Source organism: Hippocampus bargibanti, linkage group LG13, assembly GCF_051943395.1.
Source record: "Hippocampus bargibanti isolate YZ-2025 linkage group LG13, ASM5194339v1, whole genome shotgun sequence".
NCBI lineage: Eukaryota > Metazoa > Chordata > Actinopteri > Syngnathiformes > Syngnathidae > Hippocampus > Hippocampus bargibanti.
The window spans coordinates 13963076-13982638 of NC_142746.1; the positions used below are offsets into that span (position 1 = coordinate 13963076).

The 19563-nt window shown below is 40.1% G+C and overlaps 1 protein-coding gene across 5 annotated transcripts in view; it reads left to right on the forward strand.

The window, feature by feature from the left end:
- Positions 1-19191, forward strand: part of col19a1 (collagen, type XIX, alpha 1) — a 102717-nt gene extending 83526 nt beyond the window's left edge. For 4 of the 5 annotated variants that reach the window (XM_089011818.1, XM_089011819.1, XM_089011820.1 and 1 more), the window contains 8 exons: positions 22-84; positions 502-537; positions 1738-1782; positions 2586-2702; positions 4021-4087; positions 4172-4309; positions 9603-9680; positions 15313-19191. In XM_089011818.1, coding sequence (XP_088867944.1) covers positions 22-84; positions 502-537; positions 1738-1782; positions 2586-2702; positions 4021-4087; positions 4172-4309; positions 9603-9680; positions 15313-15491 — 723 coding nt within the window. In that variant the 3' untranslated portion in view covers positions 15492-19191. The remainder of the gene's footprint in view (positions 1-21; positions 85-501; positions 538-1737; positions 1783-2585; positions 2703-4020; positions 4088-4171; positions 4310-9602; positions 9681-15312) is intronic. The other variant, XM_089011822.1, reaches the window with a different exon arrangement.
- The last annotated feature ends 372 nt before the right edge of the window (positions 19192-19563 follow it).

Genomic DNA, 19563 nt, shown 5'->3' on the forward strand with positions numbered 1-19563 from the left:
CTCTTCTCTGTTCTCTGACAGGGTGAGAGGGGGCCACTTGGAGAGACGGGGTTTCCGGGACCTGAGGGACCCCAAGGTGTTCCTGTAAGGATTTACATGATTTCTACTGGCCTCCACTTATAATCACAGCTGCATGCTCCCACAGCGCCACAGCGGGATGCCCGCGCCGTAAACAAGGCTTTGACCTACACAGTGGTCTTGAAAAGAACCCATAAGATGTAGTTTTCACCATTCAGAGGGAACAAATACATGATGCACAAAAAAACAGCTAAAAATGGGTGTCCTATTACATTTAGAAAATTACATCCCTCGATGTAATTACCATAAAAGATGTTTTCTGTAATGTTCCCTCGACAAGCGTACAATGGAAGAGCATTTGCTAAGCAATCAGGATCCATGAGATATCCCATTAAATTGGAGATTAGCCGGGGTGCAGTGGTGCTGATCCAATCGAAAGTGCTGATACAAAATGTCTTTGTTTGTGTTTCGCACCTTGAGCAGGGCAGACCTGGAAAAGATGGAATTTCCGGCAACAAGGTGAGTTGTGCGTACACCATCAAAATCCCCATATGGAAAGTGCTTCACGTCCGCCGAGCTGCAGTGAGATGGCACTGCAGATTCTTATCCCAACTGTGCCTCTTTTCAGCGACCTGAGTGCATGAAACCAATTTGCATACATTGTTTCATTTTAATGGTGAAGCTAAACACAAGCCTGCAAAGATAGAACTTCACTGATTTTTAAACTCCAGTAACGCTGCTAATGCTAGCAGGCAATTATTCAATGTTCTAAACAAAGGGAGACAATCTTCTTGTAAGAACACATACAATATGTGAGACATAGTTTCCTAAATTACCATACAGAGAAGCTACGCGAAATGCAGAAGACACTCCAAATTTACCTCTGTGATTTACAATGTTATGTCACAAAGCATACTAATGACTGCCCCAATAGTTTATTGTCTTCCTCTTATTATTAGTTGATATTCCTCCTGGATATTATCATCCCTACACTGCAGTGTCTTGTTACATCTCACTACCCTGCTGTCCCGCAGGTTTTTATTGGTAGAGAAACAGTGCCATCTAGAAGGTGGTTTTGCTTCATTAGCTCAACCGCCTTAGATTTGTGGTTTCATGTAAATCCCTGGGAAGCAAGTCAATGGTCAATGGGGAAGATGCTTGATTTAAAGCACGTTTCAGGCTTTGGGGAATAGGGAGTAGTTCACATTAGAGAAGATAAGGGGAGTATTGCATTCTTAAAAAAAATCACATCATATGCCAGAGTATCTTGCATGGCTCCTTTAATCCCGCTAGAAATGGATAAAAGGACGCTCCCGTTGGTGTGTGCTTAAAGAGAGCAATGAGGGGTGACAGGGCGGGGTTGGAAGACAGAAGATGTTGTGACATGCAGCACTTTCTGCTCCCTGCTCCCGCACATACAGTAAAGTAAAGAGAAGCCAGCAAGGGTGATGCAGAATAGCCATGACTTTGCAGAAGGTGAAAGACTGCAAACAATACACCGGGGCGGGATAATAAGCAATCAGTTCTCATTCATCTACGGAAAGGCTCGATTTTGGTCAGTGTGTGAATGTTTACAATTTACTGAATATAGATAGAAATGTATTCATCTTTGCTTTGAATAAAACAGTGTGTGGTATGAAATAATGTAAGTGAGCATTGAGAATGCGGTCTATTTTTTTGCATCCTGTCATGCAGTTGTTGTATTTTTCTAATTCAAAGGGAACACCAGGGAGATTCGGAGACAGAGGCCCCAAAGGTGAACGTGTAAGTACCTATATGGGGGTTCTACGACTGAATAGTGGGAGATGCTGAGATGCCGCACAGTCTCAAGTGTTCTGTGTTTGAATCTCATCTCAGTCAGGTCCATTCATGTTCTCCCCATGGGAAAGATTGTTTGTCTATGTGCGCTTTGCGATTGACTCGCAAGCAGTCAAGGGTGTACTCTGCCTCCACAGCTCACCCTTGACCCAAATGAAGACGAGAAAGTGGATGAATATTGTGCACAAATATTCCCAGGGTACTGTATTATATGGAGCACATATTGTTCAGGTCACATCGTGTCTAAATACCCCCATAAATAGTTGAACAGTTGAGGTTTTGTGATGAAAAACGAGCCTTATAACCTCACCATCATACGCTCATTTGCAGTACTATTTACATAATCTTAAAGACACACATATTATCTCTTGATGTGTTTATTCATTTATTTTGGTCTCTTGTTTGATTGCTACTCTTATTTGAATTATTTTTACCCACATTTAACTCTAAATGTGTGTTTATTCATCCATGTGTCTGTTTGGGTTGTTAATTTAAATTTGAGTGCCTGGAAAGCACTTTGTAAACTGTTGTTGTTTAAATGCACTCTATAATTAAAGTCGGGTAGCATTCAGTCATACAAAACAGAACTTGTAACTAAACTTTTCCAAAAATGTTTCTTTAAATTCTTCTGAATTATAGGACAGATTAGTTACACTAAAATGTCATGTCTAAACAAATCCTGGGATTTGTGAGTGCAACTGTGAAGGTAGTTAATTTGGATAGCAACATGTTTTACATGACTCATGCAGGGTGATCCAGGAATTCCCGGAGAGAGAGGTGTCCAGGGAGACAGAGGGCGCACAGGAGATATTGGCCCAAGTGGACCTCCGGGACAAAAAGGAGATCCCGGCACCCCAGGACCATTGGTAAATCATCATTTTCACACTAACCCTTCCCTAAACGTTTCACACAAAATTCTGATAAACCGGTAATTGCTCTTGTGGTTCTACGCTGCCGTCCCACACGTGACCATTAGCACTCAAGTGCTGCTCAGCGCATCAGAGATGGAAAGAGAAAGAAAATTGATGTGACCGTTTGTTGTAAAGGGCTGTTGCCTGTCGTTATAAAGGCTCATTTTGACTATATAATTACATGCCAACAGCATTTCATACCCGACTTGATGGAAGATTTTGAAAAGGAAAAAGCGATTTTCCATCGAAAGGCAGAGGGGAGGGCATGGGAAATAAATCATCAGCTCTGTTTTGATGTTGTTGTCGATTCACGAAACTTCAGGAAAAAACAAAAGAAAATATGATTCCTTTGATAACGTTATTGTTAATATACCCAAATTTTCTAAACTTAAATATATAACATAATTTCCCTCAAATCCCTCAAGGTGACTGATAGTAATAGTCATAATGGTTTTGGCATAATCTTTGATATGCTCATTTCTACACACACTCTGGATAAGATCATTAAGAGGCATTGACATGCATCTTTATTTCCACGTAGTTAAGACAATTATCTCAACTATGCTGCATCTGACATTTCACTCCTAGAGTAAAGAGGAAGCTATTTTGATAAAACAGCAAAGCGCTTCACTGAATCGCCATGGTGGTGTGAGGTTTAATTTGGATCGTGCTTACAACACACATCTGAGATTGTTACCACATAGGTTTAGTTATGCTGATGAGGTCATACTAGTGCTAATGGGGCAACCAGGCCAGTCGTAGATCATAATCACCTCAGGTAATAGTTCTCTGCTCCTCCCAACCTTAAAGCAGGGACCTATCATAGCAGAGGTCGAGCGCCGCCACCTCTGGAAAGCAGGGATATATATATATATATATATATATATATATATATATATATATATATATATATATATATATATATATATATATATATATATATATATATATGGAGAGACGGGGTTCCCGGGACCCGATATTCTCGGGAGTCTGAAAAAATATCCATATATCCGATCCTGCGGCATGTAAATTTTCTCCTTGCGTTCATAGAAATAGTATCGTAATAAGCAGTACTATCGATATAACCAATATCAATATAACGAGACTTTACTGTATATAGCCAGAACTACCAGCAAAATGTTAGTTCGCTGACGAAGCCTCTTGACTGAGAAGTGAAACGTCTGATACCTTCAAAGAAATACGGATGATGGCTGAAGAAATATTTTTATCGATTCACTCCTAGAGGAAAACAAATTTGCATCTCTATCTCCAGGGCGAACCCAACTTCATGGAAGAAGTCACAGTTCTCATCAGAACAGAAATATTAAGGATCTTTGAAGGTACAGTGGTTGCAATAGTCATTTTGATATATATTTTTTAAATTTGGATTTTCATTCTGACAACTTGTGTGTAATCTCTTGTAGAAAAGTTGTCAAGCCCTGCCATGCTTCAGAAGCTGCCTGCAGGCATTTTAGCCTCACAAATCCAAGGGCCTCCAGGACGACCTGGCAAAGATGGCTTGCCAGGCTCACCAGGGGAGCCTGGTTCTCCTGGTCCTCAAGGTATGAGCTCTGTCGGCCAAGGTGAACAGCTGCAGTCGAACGGCGCCTGATTTTATTTCATCAATTCTAAATGGATGAAGTTTGGGTTCTTTCTGTATTGGTTGTCATGCAGAAGTCATCACTGAAATTTGTTGTTTTGCATTGTGGAAAGGAGGTAAAAAGCGTAAACAAGCAGTACTTGAAGTGGGCCTGATTATGTTGCTTTGTTATTCTAATCGAAAATCCACATAACAGCTATTGGAAATGGAGTGGGAGGGGGGGTGTTGACACAAACACACGCACACACACACACACACACACACACACACACACACGCTTTCACATATACAGAATCCCTTCTTTTCCCCCCCAAAAAATAGATACAGCATATATACCTTCTGTGTATTTTTGTATAAACAAATTGTCTTGTGGTGTTTTTTTTCTCTTTTATTTGTTATTTATTTAACTATAATTTATGTAACGTACTTTCTGGTGTACAAGGTGCAAGAAAAAGCCTTCATTTTCTTCAAAAGATGACCTTGCGCCTTATACCCAGGTATGCCTTATATGTGAAGTAATATTGAAACCCAACAGGTCTCACAACTACTGTAAGCAGCCACTGACTCTATTTCCCACTGTAGAAGAACTAGTGTGTTACCTCAGCCTCTATTGTATAAAGTGGTGTGCCTTACATTTGGAAAACTAATTTCATTCGTTGAAGGTGCGCCTTTATAGTCCGGTGCGACTTATATATGGAAAAGTTTGAAAATACATCATTCATTGGGGGTGTGCCTTATACTCCGGTGTGGCTTATACACTGGAAAGTATGGTACATGTGTTGAATCTATTAAGACATAAATTGTGGTGTTTCTGTCATTGTACCGTTGTTTGCAATATTTGTTGAGCTGCAATGCATATTCTTGAGACATGTTCCTAATATGACAGTTAGGGCGGGAGCCAAATATAAAGGACACCTAGCAGTTCAAAGCAGTGCTGGTCTACAGTAAAGAATTGAGTTATCAAGTGAGTGAATAAATATCAAATCAAATAAATTCATTTTCAACATTGAGTTTATAAAGCGCAGAAGAACCCGATTACATCTTGATGCGGATTGAAGAGTTTATTTTTTATTTGGACCAAGTGGAGCAATCACTGGAAAACAGCTGTCCTTACGGTGGTGTATTGTTCCTCGGTTTAACATTGTACAGCTGTACATAATGTAGCCAATGAACACACATTCATAGGTGGAGAGCCCATTTTGTCATCATTATCTTTACGATTTGAATGCATAACATATTGTGCTCTCTCTCTCTCTCTCTCTCTCTCTCTCTCTCTCTCTCTCTCTCTCACACACACACACGCACACACCTCCATAATGAGGTGATCTTGAGCAGTCTGTTGTTGTAGATGTGAAGCTAAAATGACAGACACACGGCCAATTGAGAGATTACATTCAGATCAGCAGCAGGCTGCGGATGTGCAGAAGGATACGTTTGCATTTTGTGGGGATGTTTTTTTCTCTTTAGACTGAGGGGTGGGGAGCTGAAGAAACAGGCCAGTAGTGTGTGGCGCATGGCAACTCTCAGGGAAATATGAAGACAAATGAAGAGTTGACTGTGATTCGGAGTTTTATCATTGCATACAGGAAAACAGTTGCATTATTGATGCCTCAATCTGAGGCGGGGTTGGAAGCCGGTGTTGTCAGGAAAGAGGGTGGACTGACTGTTAGTCAGCTGACATGCCCAGGCTTTATTCTTTAGTCTTCCAACAGTTTTTTTCCCTCTAAGCTTTGCATCTACCTGACAACACTGCAACATGTTTACACAGCTATAATATGAAATGCCGCTGCTCCCATTCATGAATAATACAACTAATGTAGGCAACTAAAAACCACACTATAAATATCCCGTTACACAGCTCCTGGATTTTTGGTTACTTGTTTTATTTTCTGTGCTGCGGAAGGGAGTGTTTTATAGGGTGGTCCGAATGCAGCCTTGCAATAAATATTTACTGAGAATGAAGAGGAACGCTATCTCCCTTGATAAATCAAAAATTCAACAACTTCCTAATTCTTTCTTTGTTGACTGCACTCATCTGGGGAGAGAGATTTGGGAGTAATATTTCCTCATTATTTCTCGTCATCCTCTGCTGGAGACTGTGGTCCTCTGGAACATCCAATTTGCCTTTTCTTCCTCTCTGCCAAAATGAATTGTAATGGAGAAAAATAAGTCTAGTGTTAAATGTACAGTCCATTTTCTCTTTCTGCCTTTGGTTTAATTTCTAATGGCTTCAGACTGCTTGTTGTATGGGCGCATACTAAATACCATTCATTTCTTTTCCCTCACTTTAATCCACAATTATAGTTTTGTTTCTGTTTTATTTTTTTATCTTTCTCTGCATCCATCAACCACGCCATCACTTTGTGTAACTGCACATTTAAAGGGAATGGAATTCTAAAAGTGTTCTGCAATTCTTGTTGCAGCCCTCGTTCCCCCACAACTCTACACACAGATGTTTTGTTGAACTCCAAACTGTACTGAATGTGATGCCTGACTTTGGAGGGTCCACTCAAATTCCTCATTTTGTTGTTATGCCATCATTTTGTATTACCGTATTTGTTATGTCCATTTGATGCTGACTGAATCTGTGATTCTGTTTGATACTCTAGTAATGGCATTCGCAATAACTGGTGCCACAAAATTTAATCATCAGTTGTGCTGTCAGAAAGCTTTTTCCCCCCAAGCATTGAATAAATATATGTTCCTATCAATGCCTTGTTCAACTGTGCAGGACTGTGATCCAATCCATCAAGCCTGAATTCCCGGTAACACCTCTGTTTTGTCCATTATTGCCATTCAACAGCATTTTTTTTCTCATCCAAATGTGGAACAATAGCAATTTTAGTTAAATCTGACTGCAGCAATCTACTTCATTGTCCAAATGCATTGATCAGTATTTCTTTTGGCTCAGGGGTCAGAGTATTCTCTCCTCCAGGGTATCTCTTCCCACTAAACACCTCTGTTTTGTCCATTATTGCCATTCAACAGCACATTTTTTTCACATCCAAATGTGGAACAATAGCAATTTTAGTTAAATCTGACTGCAGCAATCTACTTCATTGTCCAAATGCATTGATCAGTATTTCTTTTGGCTCAGGGGTCAGAGTATTCTCTCCTCCAGGGTATCTCTTCCCACGAAACAAAATCCCCCAGGCTGTGTGACTGCTGAAAAGAAGTCTCGTTATTGTAACAAAGATCACCCCCTCCCCCTCCCAACCCCACTCCCATTCTCTTTTTTTCGTTCACGCGCGCTTTCAGAGCGATCGCAAGCCCTTTTTTGGAGATTTTCTGTGACATGTAAGCGTTGAAGCGTTTATCCTTTGAGCCAGGCACCACAACGCTTGATGCTCCTGTCAGCGCGCACAAGGTGCACACCATGCGTCTGCTGGTCCTGACTCCATTACTTCAAGGGCCTCTTGGGGGAATATTCACACATTCTAGCATGAGTGTTGCTTGAAAAGGTTAAAGAATGAATGACTGCATCGAGTTTTGAAGTTGGGGTGCGGAACCGTTTTCCTGTTAGGGGCCATTTTCTCCATGGGCTAGACCAAATTTAAAGAAAAAAAGTAGCTATGTAAGGGGTACAGCAAAGTAGTATTTATTTTAAGTACTATTATTTCTGAACTAAATGTTTTGGGACTTTGTACCACCAATTCATTAAAGACTTCAGTAAAGTCTCGTTATATCGATATCGTATATATCGATAGTCCCGGTTATATCGATACTATTTCTATGCACGCACGGAGAAAATTACATGCAAACAGGGTCGGATATATCGATAGTCCCGGTTATATCGATATTTTTTCGGACTCCCTTGAATATCGATATAACGAGACTTTACTGTATTTTGTCACACCACAATTGCTAAACAGTGATACTTGATCATTGCATCAGCTATTCATTTCCTCAAAAAATTACCATGGCCGAGGACAATATGTGCACATGTGTGGCAGTGATTACTTGAAAAAGCTTAGTTTATCAACACCTTGCTCTGTCACTGTCTCCAGAGTGTGACGTAGGAAGGTTCCCTTGAACATACGGTACTTTCCCCGCCACACTTTGCATCTGATTAAAAGCCACAACAGATTTAGCCCAAAAAATAGTTTTGAACATACACTAACTGTTTCTTATTTATAGCCATGGGCATCTGTGTCTTAACATGGAATATTTGCAAAGAAAGAGGGCACAGACGCTTTTTTTAAACTTACCTTAAACACCATTTGACACTTATCCCCAAACAATACTGAACATAGCGAGTTATACAATGGCTTGCTTGGGGCTTGCTCAAGCAGTCTTGTTGATACAAGAGGCAAATTCGTCAATGAACTTGATTAGGTAACATTGCACATAATTCTGTGGCAGTGGATGTTCAGGAATACCTTCTATAACTACCTCATTACCACCTGTCATCTGTTGCATTTTGTGGCTTCTTGTCCGTAAAATTCAGAACAGAAACCTCCAATGTGTTTTGTTCAACATAATTTTGTGGTTATTGACCACTGACTTGAGTGAGTACCTCAAAATACACAGGGTTTACAATATAATGCAGGATAAACAGAATAAACGTATTATTTTTTGGTTTAATAAAGTACTAGAATTTTTGTGGGATTTCAAAAAAAATGTTTCAAAGTCAGCTTGTGCTTGACGACTGAACTGCTTGTTTTATTTTGCATATTTGTTTCAGATTTAGAGAGCATTGAGGTGACCTCTCTTGGCCCACTAATTGTGTATATATTTATTTCGTCCCTCGGAAAGTGTTGCATCTAATTGTGTGAATCCGCCTTTGATCGTTTTCCAATCTGATCAGCCTCTGCTCTGTTGTGGAATGTTGAAAGCTTCGTGGCTGTCTCACTGTCGTTGACTAACGCACAGATGGCTCCTTTGATGATTTCCACTTTTTGACAGCATGTCAGTATGTCTTTTATTATTCAACGTAGGGGACCGACGGTGGGAACAGAGTAGCCTGTTTGTATGTCAACTTGCAAAGCTGCTTCACTCCAAATTATCACAGAGCTGCTATTTGACATTGTCGTCACTCAGGTGTTATTTATAGCATCCTGGAGCTCATGTGTAGAATTCCCTGGATAGATGTGAAGGTGTCAGAATTGTATCTCCACCTTGAATCTCCTTGGATAAGTCCTTGTCGTGGCATTTCTGCTAACATGACTAACTATACATTCTTTATGCACACCTGACTCTGCAGTGTCAGCATTTCAGTCATTTGTACAATGAGACTTTGTGGGGGTTTTCCACAGGCTACAGGGGGCAAAAAGGAGAAAGAGGTCAGCTTGGGTTCGGCCTACCAGGTGATCCAGGACCTATGGGACCACCAGGTAAGACTTTTATAAACAACGTTTGCACTATTTATGTACACTTTATCACTGTTACAGCACAGTTGTTGACTGCTAAGCATGTCCGCGTCACAGTGCAAAGGTTGGGGGTTCGACTCTGGGTACTCCAGTGTCCTTCCACATTTCAAAAACTTGTTTGCTAGGTTAAGTGTTAGCTACAAATTGCCCTTCGTGTGACTGTGAGTTTCAATGGTTGTTTTAATCGCCACAATTTACTTGCAAATTTGCTGGTTTGAAATTGTCTCAACAACCAATTATATCCTTCTCAAGTTCAACAGACTCCTTGAACATTAACGGTTCTTCTTAGCCAAACTTTTGGTGTCCCAAGTACACAAAACAAGTGCGATAAACGCATGCCAGAACAATTCAGATGTATAGAAACTGCGGAGGACAAAACCTCATCAAATATGTTTGGAATTTCCTTGACCAGCGAGGGTGAGCCATCAGATGCAAAGTCCCTTAGACATCCCAGCAACTTGTAGAAAGTCTTCCTCCAAAAATGGGTCCCAATGCATTTATCAATATGGTATGCAAAGATATCAACTGCACAGTGTCCCTTTGCTCTGTAGTGTTGTAGTGTTGGCCATCTATGAATCAATTGCTCTCAGTGTTGCCCTGAAGCTTAACTGTGTTGATTCAGCTTCACCACTTTCATCAACATTGAGCCGTTGTCAACAGCAACCCTTTGATGAATGCCTCCCATGCTGCACAGGCACACTGTTCTGTCAGTGCATTAGTTGAGGAGCATCGTCGAGTTATTACCATTCGAGTTCAAATGACACTGAACATGGATACCGTATTTTCCGCACTGTAAGGCGCACCTAAAAGCCTTCATTTTTTTCAAAAGCTGACCATGCGCCTAATAATCCAGTGTGCCTTACATATGGAAAAGGTTTTAAAATATGTCATTCGTTGCCGGTGCACCTTATAGTCCGGTGCGCTTTATAATCCGAAAAATACGGTCATTATATTTTCATACCTTGTCACCAAACTGTATTACACTGAAGGGGTGTCCACTTCTTCATGCACTTTATTGCACTACATTTATTCCAGTCCACCTGTGTTGCATGTTGAACATGATGTGATACTACATGAAGGTGCACAACTTGAACGTTGTACTCATTTGCACACTGTAAAACAGCCTTAACTCATTCACTGCCAGACGTGCAAAATGTGTCCACTCCAGTGCCAGGGTTTTTGTCATTGTCACGCAAATTCCAGGACCCACAGAATATTGAGTTTTAGGACTCCATTAAACATTCAACACAGCGGTAGAAACCTTAGACTCTCTTCTTTCATCAGAAAAAAAATATTTAATTCCTAAATTATATGGGTCTGGAGTTATATGAGCTTCAAATAAGGGCGGCTGTCCAAAATGCAATGCAATACATACATACTGGTTTATAAAGCACTTTAACAACAGCTGAAGCTTGAAAAAAGCGCTAATGCTGCCCCCTTGTGGAAAAGAAAAAAAAAACCGCCAAAGGCCATGGACAGCGCTTTATAGGCGCTCAACCATGAGAAAAACAAAACCCAAACAAATTTGGGAATGGTGCTCTGTGTCATATTTTCATTTCCCGAATAAATTCGTGAATGGCAGGGAATGAGTTAAAAAAACAATGCCGGTGATGAACCACAATTTAACTGGGCAACACAATGCTTATAGACAACCAAGATTTCTCAATAAGACCCACCTGACAAAGATCTTCAACCAAATGCCTCAATTTACTCCTTATGGATGAAAAGTTATGTGTTTGAAAGTAATTAAAAAAATAAACAAGTTTAATGTAGTCGAGTGGTTAGCACACCGGCTTCACAGTGCAGAGGTCGTCGGTTCGCGTCCCGTCCGGCCTCCCTGTGTGGAGTTTGCATGTTCTCCCCGGGCCCGCGTGGGTTTTCTCTGGGTCCTCCGGTTTCCTCCCACACTCCAAAAACATGCATGGCAGGCAGATTGACCACTCCAAATTGTCCCTAGGTGTGAGTGTATGAGAGTGACTGTTGTGCATATTTGTGTGCCCTGCGATTGGCACCAATTCAGGGTGTCCCCCGCCTCGTGCCCGAAGACAGCTGAGATAGGCTCCAGCACACCCGCGACCCCAATGAGGAATAAGTGGTACGGAAAATGGATGGATGGAAGTTTGCTCTGAAGCAGAATCCCCTGAGATCACATCACAGGATGTCAACTTATCCCCTCCCCTCGCAAAGTGAATAACAGCATCCCCATCGGTGTGATGGAGCAATGACAAGTGGGAAAAGCCCTTTAGGTTTTCAGTCTATGACAGTAAAGTTATGATTGACCTTAATGCCGTTCATCTCATCCATGCTTGTGCACAATTTATGTGCACGGCGAAAGGAAGCGCACCACTAGCTCCCTGTGGAACGAACATCTGTTTCAAGGCAAGCCTTTTGCGGAAGCACGCGCAGTAATCTCACATTCAACTTTAACAAGGTTGAAGAATGACGTTAGAGAATAAGCGCTGGTGAACTTTGTCAAGTGAAGCAGACCCTGCACCCTATGTCAGGCTAGGAATTGCCCGCATATGCGTATGAGGTTCCATTCCCTTTAGCACTCTATCCGTTTTCCATCACAGTTCTCCTCATTAGAGTCATGGATAAGCAGGAGCTTATCCCGGCTGACTTGGATGAGAAGTGGGCACAACACTCGACTGGTCGCCAGTCAAACACAGCATTATCACATGGGAGAGTAATCCAAAAGCATTGACACAGCACGGATCTTAAATAACTCTCACTCACCAGTCAAATACTTTGAAATTCAACAATTTAGCGCATAATAAAAGTTGTTACACTTTTATTATAATTTTCATTAACTGTACTGTTCACTTCGAACGCTGACTTATTTTCTTAAATTGACCACAGTGACGCTAAGAGTCTGAGGTTGATTAACCACCAATTAGGTGTTTTGAAAACAACCCAAATCTCTCTCTGAAATTAACCCATTTACTGCCAGACGGTGTGCCAAAATGTGTCCACTCCAGTGCCAGGGTTTTTGTCATTGGTACTGAAACTCCAGGACCCAGAGAATATTGAGTTTTAGGACTACATTCAATGCAGTGTAAAGAACCTTAAACTCTCTTCTTTTATCAGAAAAAAAAATTATTCCTAAATTATATGGGTCTGGAGTTATATGAGCTTGAAATGAGGATGGCTGTCCAAAATACAATTCAATACATGCATATTGGTTTATATACCGCTATAACAATAGCTGAAGCTGTAACAAAGCACTGACATATAAAAAAAAGGCGATGCTGCCCCCGCGTGCAAGGGAAAAACATTGCCAGAGGCCTAACTTGCGCTTTATCGGTACCTCTCGCAAGAAAAACCAAAATCCGAACAAATTCCGGAGTGGCACTCCATGTCACATTTTTAAATTCCCGAATAAATTCGGGAAGGGGAGTGAATGAATTAAGAGGTGTTGGGTTAACCCAACAAACGAGCAGTGATGCCTTAGTGCTGAACCAATTAGGAAAAAACAGTGCTGCAGCGTCTGCTTGGACTATGAAACAAAGACATGCAGTATCGCTCAAGAAACTGTTGTAAAAAAATATATTTTATTTTGCCACATAAAACTTCTCACACATCAATTCAAAATCACCAATAACTGATCATACATCAACTCGCAACGACAATCGGATATTATAAAAGTCATGCAACAATCCACATGAATAGCTTCAGGTTTGCAAAAATAATTACATGTACGTATTCACTTGATGTTTCATACAATTTCGGCAGTCATATTACATGAATATGTGATTGAGTCTTACCACCTCTTGACTTGACCAAGCCCTTGGAGGTATCGGAATGTGATTGTATGAATGAATCAAGGGCAAAGGTGTGCAACTGAGGGTGATTAGGAGTTAGTGAACGAGCAAGCATGTGTTTGGAGGCAAGCGTGGTGATCATTAATTCGTTGACACGGACTCAACTATCATCTCCTTAGTGCTGACTATGAAAAAACGTGAAAATCGTTCAACCACGAGTTGGCATCAATGTGGGGTAAGTGAGATTGTCAATGCACTGGGAAAATATTTTCCAATTTTTGCAAAGTTTGTAAACACTTTGAGGTCTGGCTAACAAGCCTCAAATGGCAAAATTACAGGAATGTGTTTCCAAGGTGATTATTTCGAATGACAAATTTTATGACCTGCTGATCCGCAGGTTGCGTAAATTGTGTGAAGTGTCTCACGATGTCATCATGGTACGTTACTGAAGCACTACACTAACTACATTTCAGGTTTAAATCAGCCGTTGGAGTAATTGCCTATGCTGTCTGACACACATTTCAATCACACATTTGTGCAAATGGTGACAAGATAATAAGCGCAGAGCTGCAGTTTGGTGAAAGCTGTTCGGCAGGAGATGGATAGCTGAGTTTGATGAAAAGGCCAAGTTGTGTTTTCGGTTGGGGAGGACGTGAGAATGTTCCATTTTATGATGTGAGCATCCTGCTTATGATATAGATGCTATAATCCAAGATTTACACTGAGCCATGCTCTGAAATATAGAGGCAAATAACATCCAAATCTTGCATGAGTGTCTGTGGTCTGTGTGGGCCACCGCATATATTACAAAATACAAAGAGCTATTTGGATTACAGTTCCACGACACAGCGTTGCCTAGTAACATGGCATATGAATATGTGCTTTTTTAGGGAGTCTGAAAATGTGTCTCCTGTCATGACTGCAGCTGGCATTTAAACAAATTGATCCCAATAAAGATAGTAAACTGATGAAGTCATAAATCCTAACCAGGATTAAATGGCAAAAGCATGTTGCTTGCCTTGGTACATGTTAGTTAGAGGCTGCACTACACTTTTGTTTCCAGACTAAGGAGCTGGCTTGTGTATTATGAAGTTCAACTTTTTTAAATTACCCTAAAATGATCTGTGTGGTTAACAGTACCAGTATCCCTGGTAGCCTTTATTAGTCTAGCAGTGGAGAAATTTACATTTCACAACAGCAAAGTGGTGAAAGTAAGAGGAAAGGAAAGGCAGAAGTCGTAAAACAAAATACAGCAGCTGCCTGCAAAGGCAGCCATCCTTGCGGCGCCATCAAAACAACAAAAAACTAAATAAGAAATAATGTGACACAACACAAATGACACGACACTCATTCAATCTTAAGCACTTTCTGCACCCTCTTTGTTGTAAGAAGATGAAAGAGAAGAGGATCAAAGTCTCCTTTTCACCAGTGGATCAGGGACATCATAGTGCACGTCTGCTACAAGCTAAATGTTGAAAGCAACACGAAGTTGTAGCGTCCATTGACAAAAATAGATAGTTTCACATCTCCTGTCCCTTGTAAATCCGCTTCAATTCCAAACCGTGACACTTCCACAGACGTCTCGGCGCTCTATGCTGATGCTCCTTTCTTCTCATCATGGGCTCCTCAAGCCATGCCTCCATTCAGCCGCAGAATTCCAACAGCACCGACCTTTCCGCTGAACAAAGCGGGGCTGTGAAAATGCTGTCCATTACAGGCACAAAAAAACACAATCGCTGCTGAGCTGTCCAGCGATGACAGTCAAATGCCACTGACATTCCTCCCAACTCAAACATTCAAATTAACAATGCTTCCTTTTTTTAATTTAAATCAAGGCCTTCCTGGGTCAACTTCACAGGGTCCCCCTGGCACTCCGGGGCTACGTGGACCTGCGGGAACATGTGACCCCAGTGACTGTTATTCGCTTGAGCCCAGCGCAGCCTTCAGCCATCCTGCTCTGAGCTCCCAAGTGCAGCCAAACACTGTCCGCAGCCGGAAAGGAAGTACAGCGTGATTGGTGTCCCGCAATGGGTTTATCCAACCAACACTTGCATACAGTTAATGGGTTGTTTTGAATGCAATATTTTAATGTTTGTTTTTGTTTTTTGTTTTTGTAAAGCTTTACCTTTATAAATGTGCTCTTGTTTTTAACCTACCCATCTTCCCTCATGTGATGTAATGCATTCCTTGTCAACCCTCATCACGTCTCTCAAGGCCGTGAAATGACTTTATTTAGTGGGTTTCAGCCCCGTCGGAAGAACATGATGTTAATTATTTGTTTGCCACCTTAAGTGACACGCCTTGCACGCTTCTGCTCTCATTCAGATAAGCGGTCGTACTAGCAGAAGGTATACCATACGTGTGTTTGTGTGCGAGTGGGTTTTGAAGGACGAAAAAAGAATAAGATTAGATAATGTTTGTTTCATGTGTGCCTCTGAGAGAATTAGGAACTCTACTTCTGTCGACTTCACAGTGGTCTTTGTGTCGAGCCATTGCCCTGCGGCACTCCTTGTTATCAGGCTACTGCAGAGCCTGTGGACGACTTAACACATTTGAATAAAGGTCTGATAATAGAAGTGTGTTTGAGAGAGAGCGAGAGAGGAAGCAAACATCTAAAACTAAAACAAAAAATGTCCTTGAAAAAGAATCCAGCGCCTTACACCAAATCAACTGTGTTTGATAAAGAATTATTTACTTTTGTGGTGAGAGCTGAAAGAATGAATGAAAAGAGCTTTTTTTCTGGAATATGGAATATTTTTGTACATGTGGGCTATTTTAGGTTTATTATTAAGTGATTTGCATCGTGAATGATCATCATTTAAAAGAAGAAATTAAATGTCTTCCCCCTTTATGTAAGTACAACATCAGTCATTTATTAGCTTTGCTATGGCAATTGACGACGAAAAAGGAGAAAAAAGACAGTGTAGATTGATACACTTCAATCTACACTGATCACCTTCATTTTATTTATTTGACTCTTAAAGGACAACCGACGTCTCCAGACAAGTTTTGTCCATAATTTGTAAAATGGCTTCAAATGACTTCTACTGGGCGTATTTTAATACGATTCCACCGCATATAGCTATATTTTACGTTTTAAGACTCGCACTGAACATTCAGGAAGTCTTGTTTTTGAGTTGGTGACGAGTCCTCACGTGACGTCAGAAAAGGACCGCCCTTTACCGTAAAAAAGACACATTGTAACGGTCCATCCATCACGTCAATGTATTTTGCTGTACTGTTTTTTTTTAAACCCTTGTGTTACATCCAAAAGCCGCCAGCAGAGGGAGTCAAGCTCCATGGAAATCATTTATCAGCCCGTGGAAATGGGCTGATTCATTCCTCACAGCTCGGTAGCCATTTTTCTTGCCTCTTTTTGGGTGAGACATTTCCCCTGCCCGTTTGCCTCAAAATGACACGGAATAAAGTCAAAGTCAGCTTTATTGTCAAATATGCTAATATGCATGACATACAGCACAGATGAAATTACTGTCCTCTAGGACCCAGCATGCAAGGCACTTATAATTACTTAACAAAAATAAACATGAAGAAATAAATTCTTTAATCGATTGCAAACCTGTATGCTTTCCTCTTCAGAACTATTTGAATCATATTCATAACTAGATGTGTAACAAGAAAGCATATTATCTGAATCTGAAGCCATTGTTTTTATTCTCCAGCAATGCGAGACCTCTTGGCGTGACGTCACGAACTGGGGGCGGGACTTTCTGAAAATGCCCAATTCACAGCTCAATTTTTTGCAGATTTTGGACACTTTAAGTCATTTTTATTGGTGTTTTGCATTTGACTAAAAATATACTGTGTGTTTTGGGTATTTTAGATGCTATAAAACGTTTTTCTGATGTCAGTTAAAAAACAAAAAAGTGACGTCGGTTGCCCTTTAAATTATCACTAAAGTGAAAATGTTCATTGACTTTTTTAATTTTTCTCATAACAACACAGGGTGACTATGTTAGTAAAATTCAAATTTATTTCCTATAAATGTATGACTTATCTTCCAAATGACTTTTTTAAATCATTTCGATCGCGACTTCTTTCTCATAAAATTGTTTTATTAAACTTTTATCTTGTGTGATATTGCATTTGAATCAATTTAAGACTTAGGTTCAAACCTTAATTGTCATTTTATTTATTCAGTTTACAGAGTCCCCATCACTCCATCATCCACTTAATGCTTACTCTTTCTTTGATGTGTAAATACTCTCAGTTGTATACTCGGATAATGAGTGATGAGTCTTTTTGCACGTTTCATTTTGTTCCTGGGTAATGGGGCTTGTAATGGAACCTGATGATGTAATTTCACAAGCAAGATATAATTTTAACCATGTGTTAAAGTCCTTATTCGTACACAATTTAATCGGTTACTGCATTGAGTGCCTTTGTTAGTTTCAAGTGTCGTGTTGTAATGTAATTACTCAGTGGTTGCAGATGATTTCCTATGATGGCATTTGTACATTTTTGCATTTCAATGCCACCAAAGTCATAGAAACAATGCGCAAAATGTTTATATTACACATACTCACATTTTTACTTGACATGCAACCCATCGAAATTGTTTTTTAAAATGTACTTCATTGCCTTAAGACTAGAAGATGATAATTTCTTGACACACTTCTAAACTTTTCATGTTTTGATCATACAATCCTTGTTCTATATTTCCGTAGTTCTTTGCACTGAGTGCATCCACAGACTCAACACCAAAGAGTACCAGGAATTTATAAATATAAAAACACAAAATACACACAAAAAATCCAAACCTACCTTTCTCCATTGTGAAAAAAATGAATAATTCTACCTAAAAATGGGCTTTGCCACCGTTGACAGTAGTAACTGAAATCAGGCATTTGTGATATTTGACGATGAGGCTACTCTTTGAGGAAATGCGTAATTGTTTGTATTTATTCATTAATTTATTTTTATTTTGTGCTGTTGTAATGACAGTTGGACTCAAAGGCTTTAGTTTCTGATATATTGTGTTCAATATTGTAAAATGTGTTTCTAACTGGCTCTCCCCCTCATTCACATTTGCTGTTGTTGTTTTTTCTGTCTTTCAAGTCTCACATCAAAGAACATCACATCCGACACAAACTGTCTTTTTTTGTTCTTAAAGCATGGTTGTTTTGTCATCAGTTGGGCATTAAAATGCGAGTGGCTCATTTATGAGTCTAAAGAGTCCCCTGCTGGACGAGAATGAAAATGTTCAATATGGTAGAAGGATTGGAAGACTTGGGCAATCAGTTTTCTATTGGCTTGTGGCTTTTTTCATCATGTTCCTCTTAATGGGCTGCCCTTCTGAGAAAATAAAGCTGACCTTGATCGAATTTGGACCGCATGAAAAGTCATATGAAGGTCCTGTTTTTCCTCTGTTGTACTGATGAGAGATTCTCATGTGTGTACACTTCATATTTGTGTGACTTCAATTTAGCTGAGATAACGAGGGGGGAGGCCACTGAAAAGTGGCTCTTGTTATGTGGGGAGTGTGGATCAGCATCTCAGCATGCTCGCTAAGATTTGAAGTGTCCTTTTGTCCTCATGTTACTTTTTCTTCAATATCTACCTCACTCAGTTGGACACGTGATTATGTGTTTTTTTTCCCACGAGCAGAAGTTCTCTTTGACATGTTCTTTTACAACATTTTCTTGATTTGAACTGATATCTGCCTTAATCGTGTACAATAAATGTTATACAATGCATTTTGTGGCATTCTGTTGTATTTTGATGAGGCCTTTGTTTTATTTGAAAAGTCTCAACGGTGTTTCTTATAATTGTCCACAAGTTAAAAAAAACTGCAACAAAGCATAGACATCAGTTCATACATCTTGAAATCCTCGAGCAGCACTTTGCAAATTTGTCATGTGTTTTCATATATCCGCATATAATTCAGTTAGCGACTGTTGTTGCGTCAAAACTTAGTGGGCATATCATAGAACAATGACTTCTGGGAGAGCCAGTTATGTCAAAGTTCATGACCAAACAACCATCTTACATAAATAAATACAAATAGATTACAGCAATATTTAAAATATATATTATTGTTCATGGCCTGCACATTGTAAGTGCTAAAT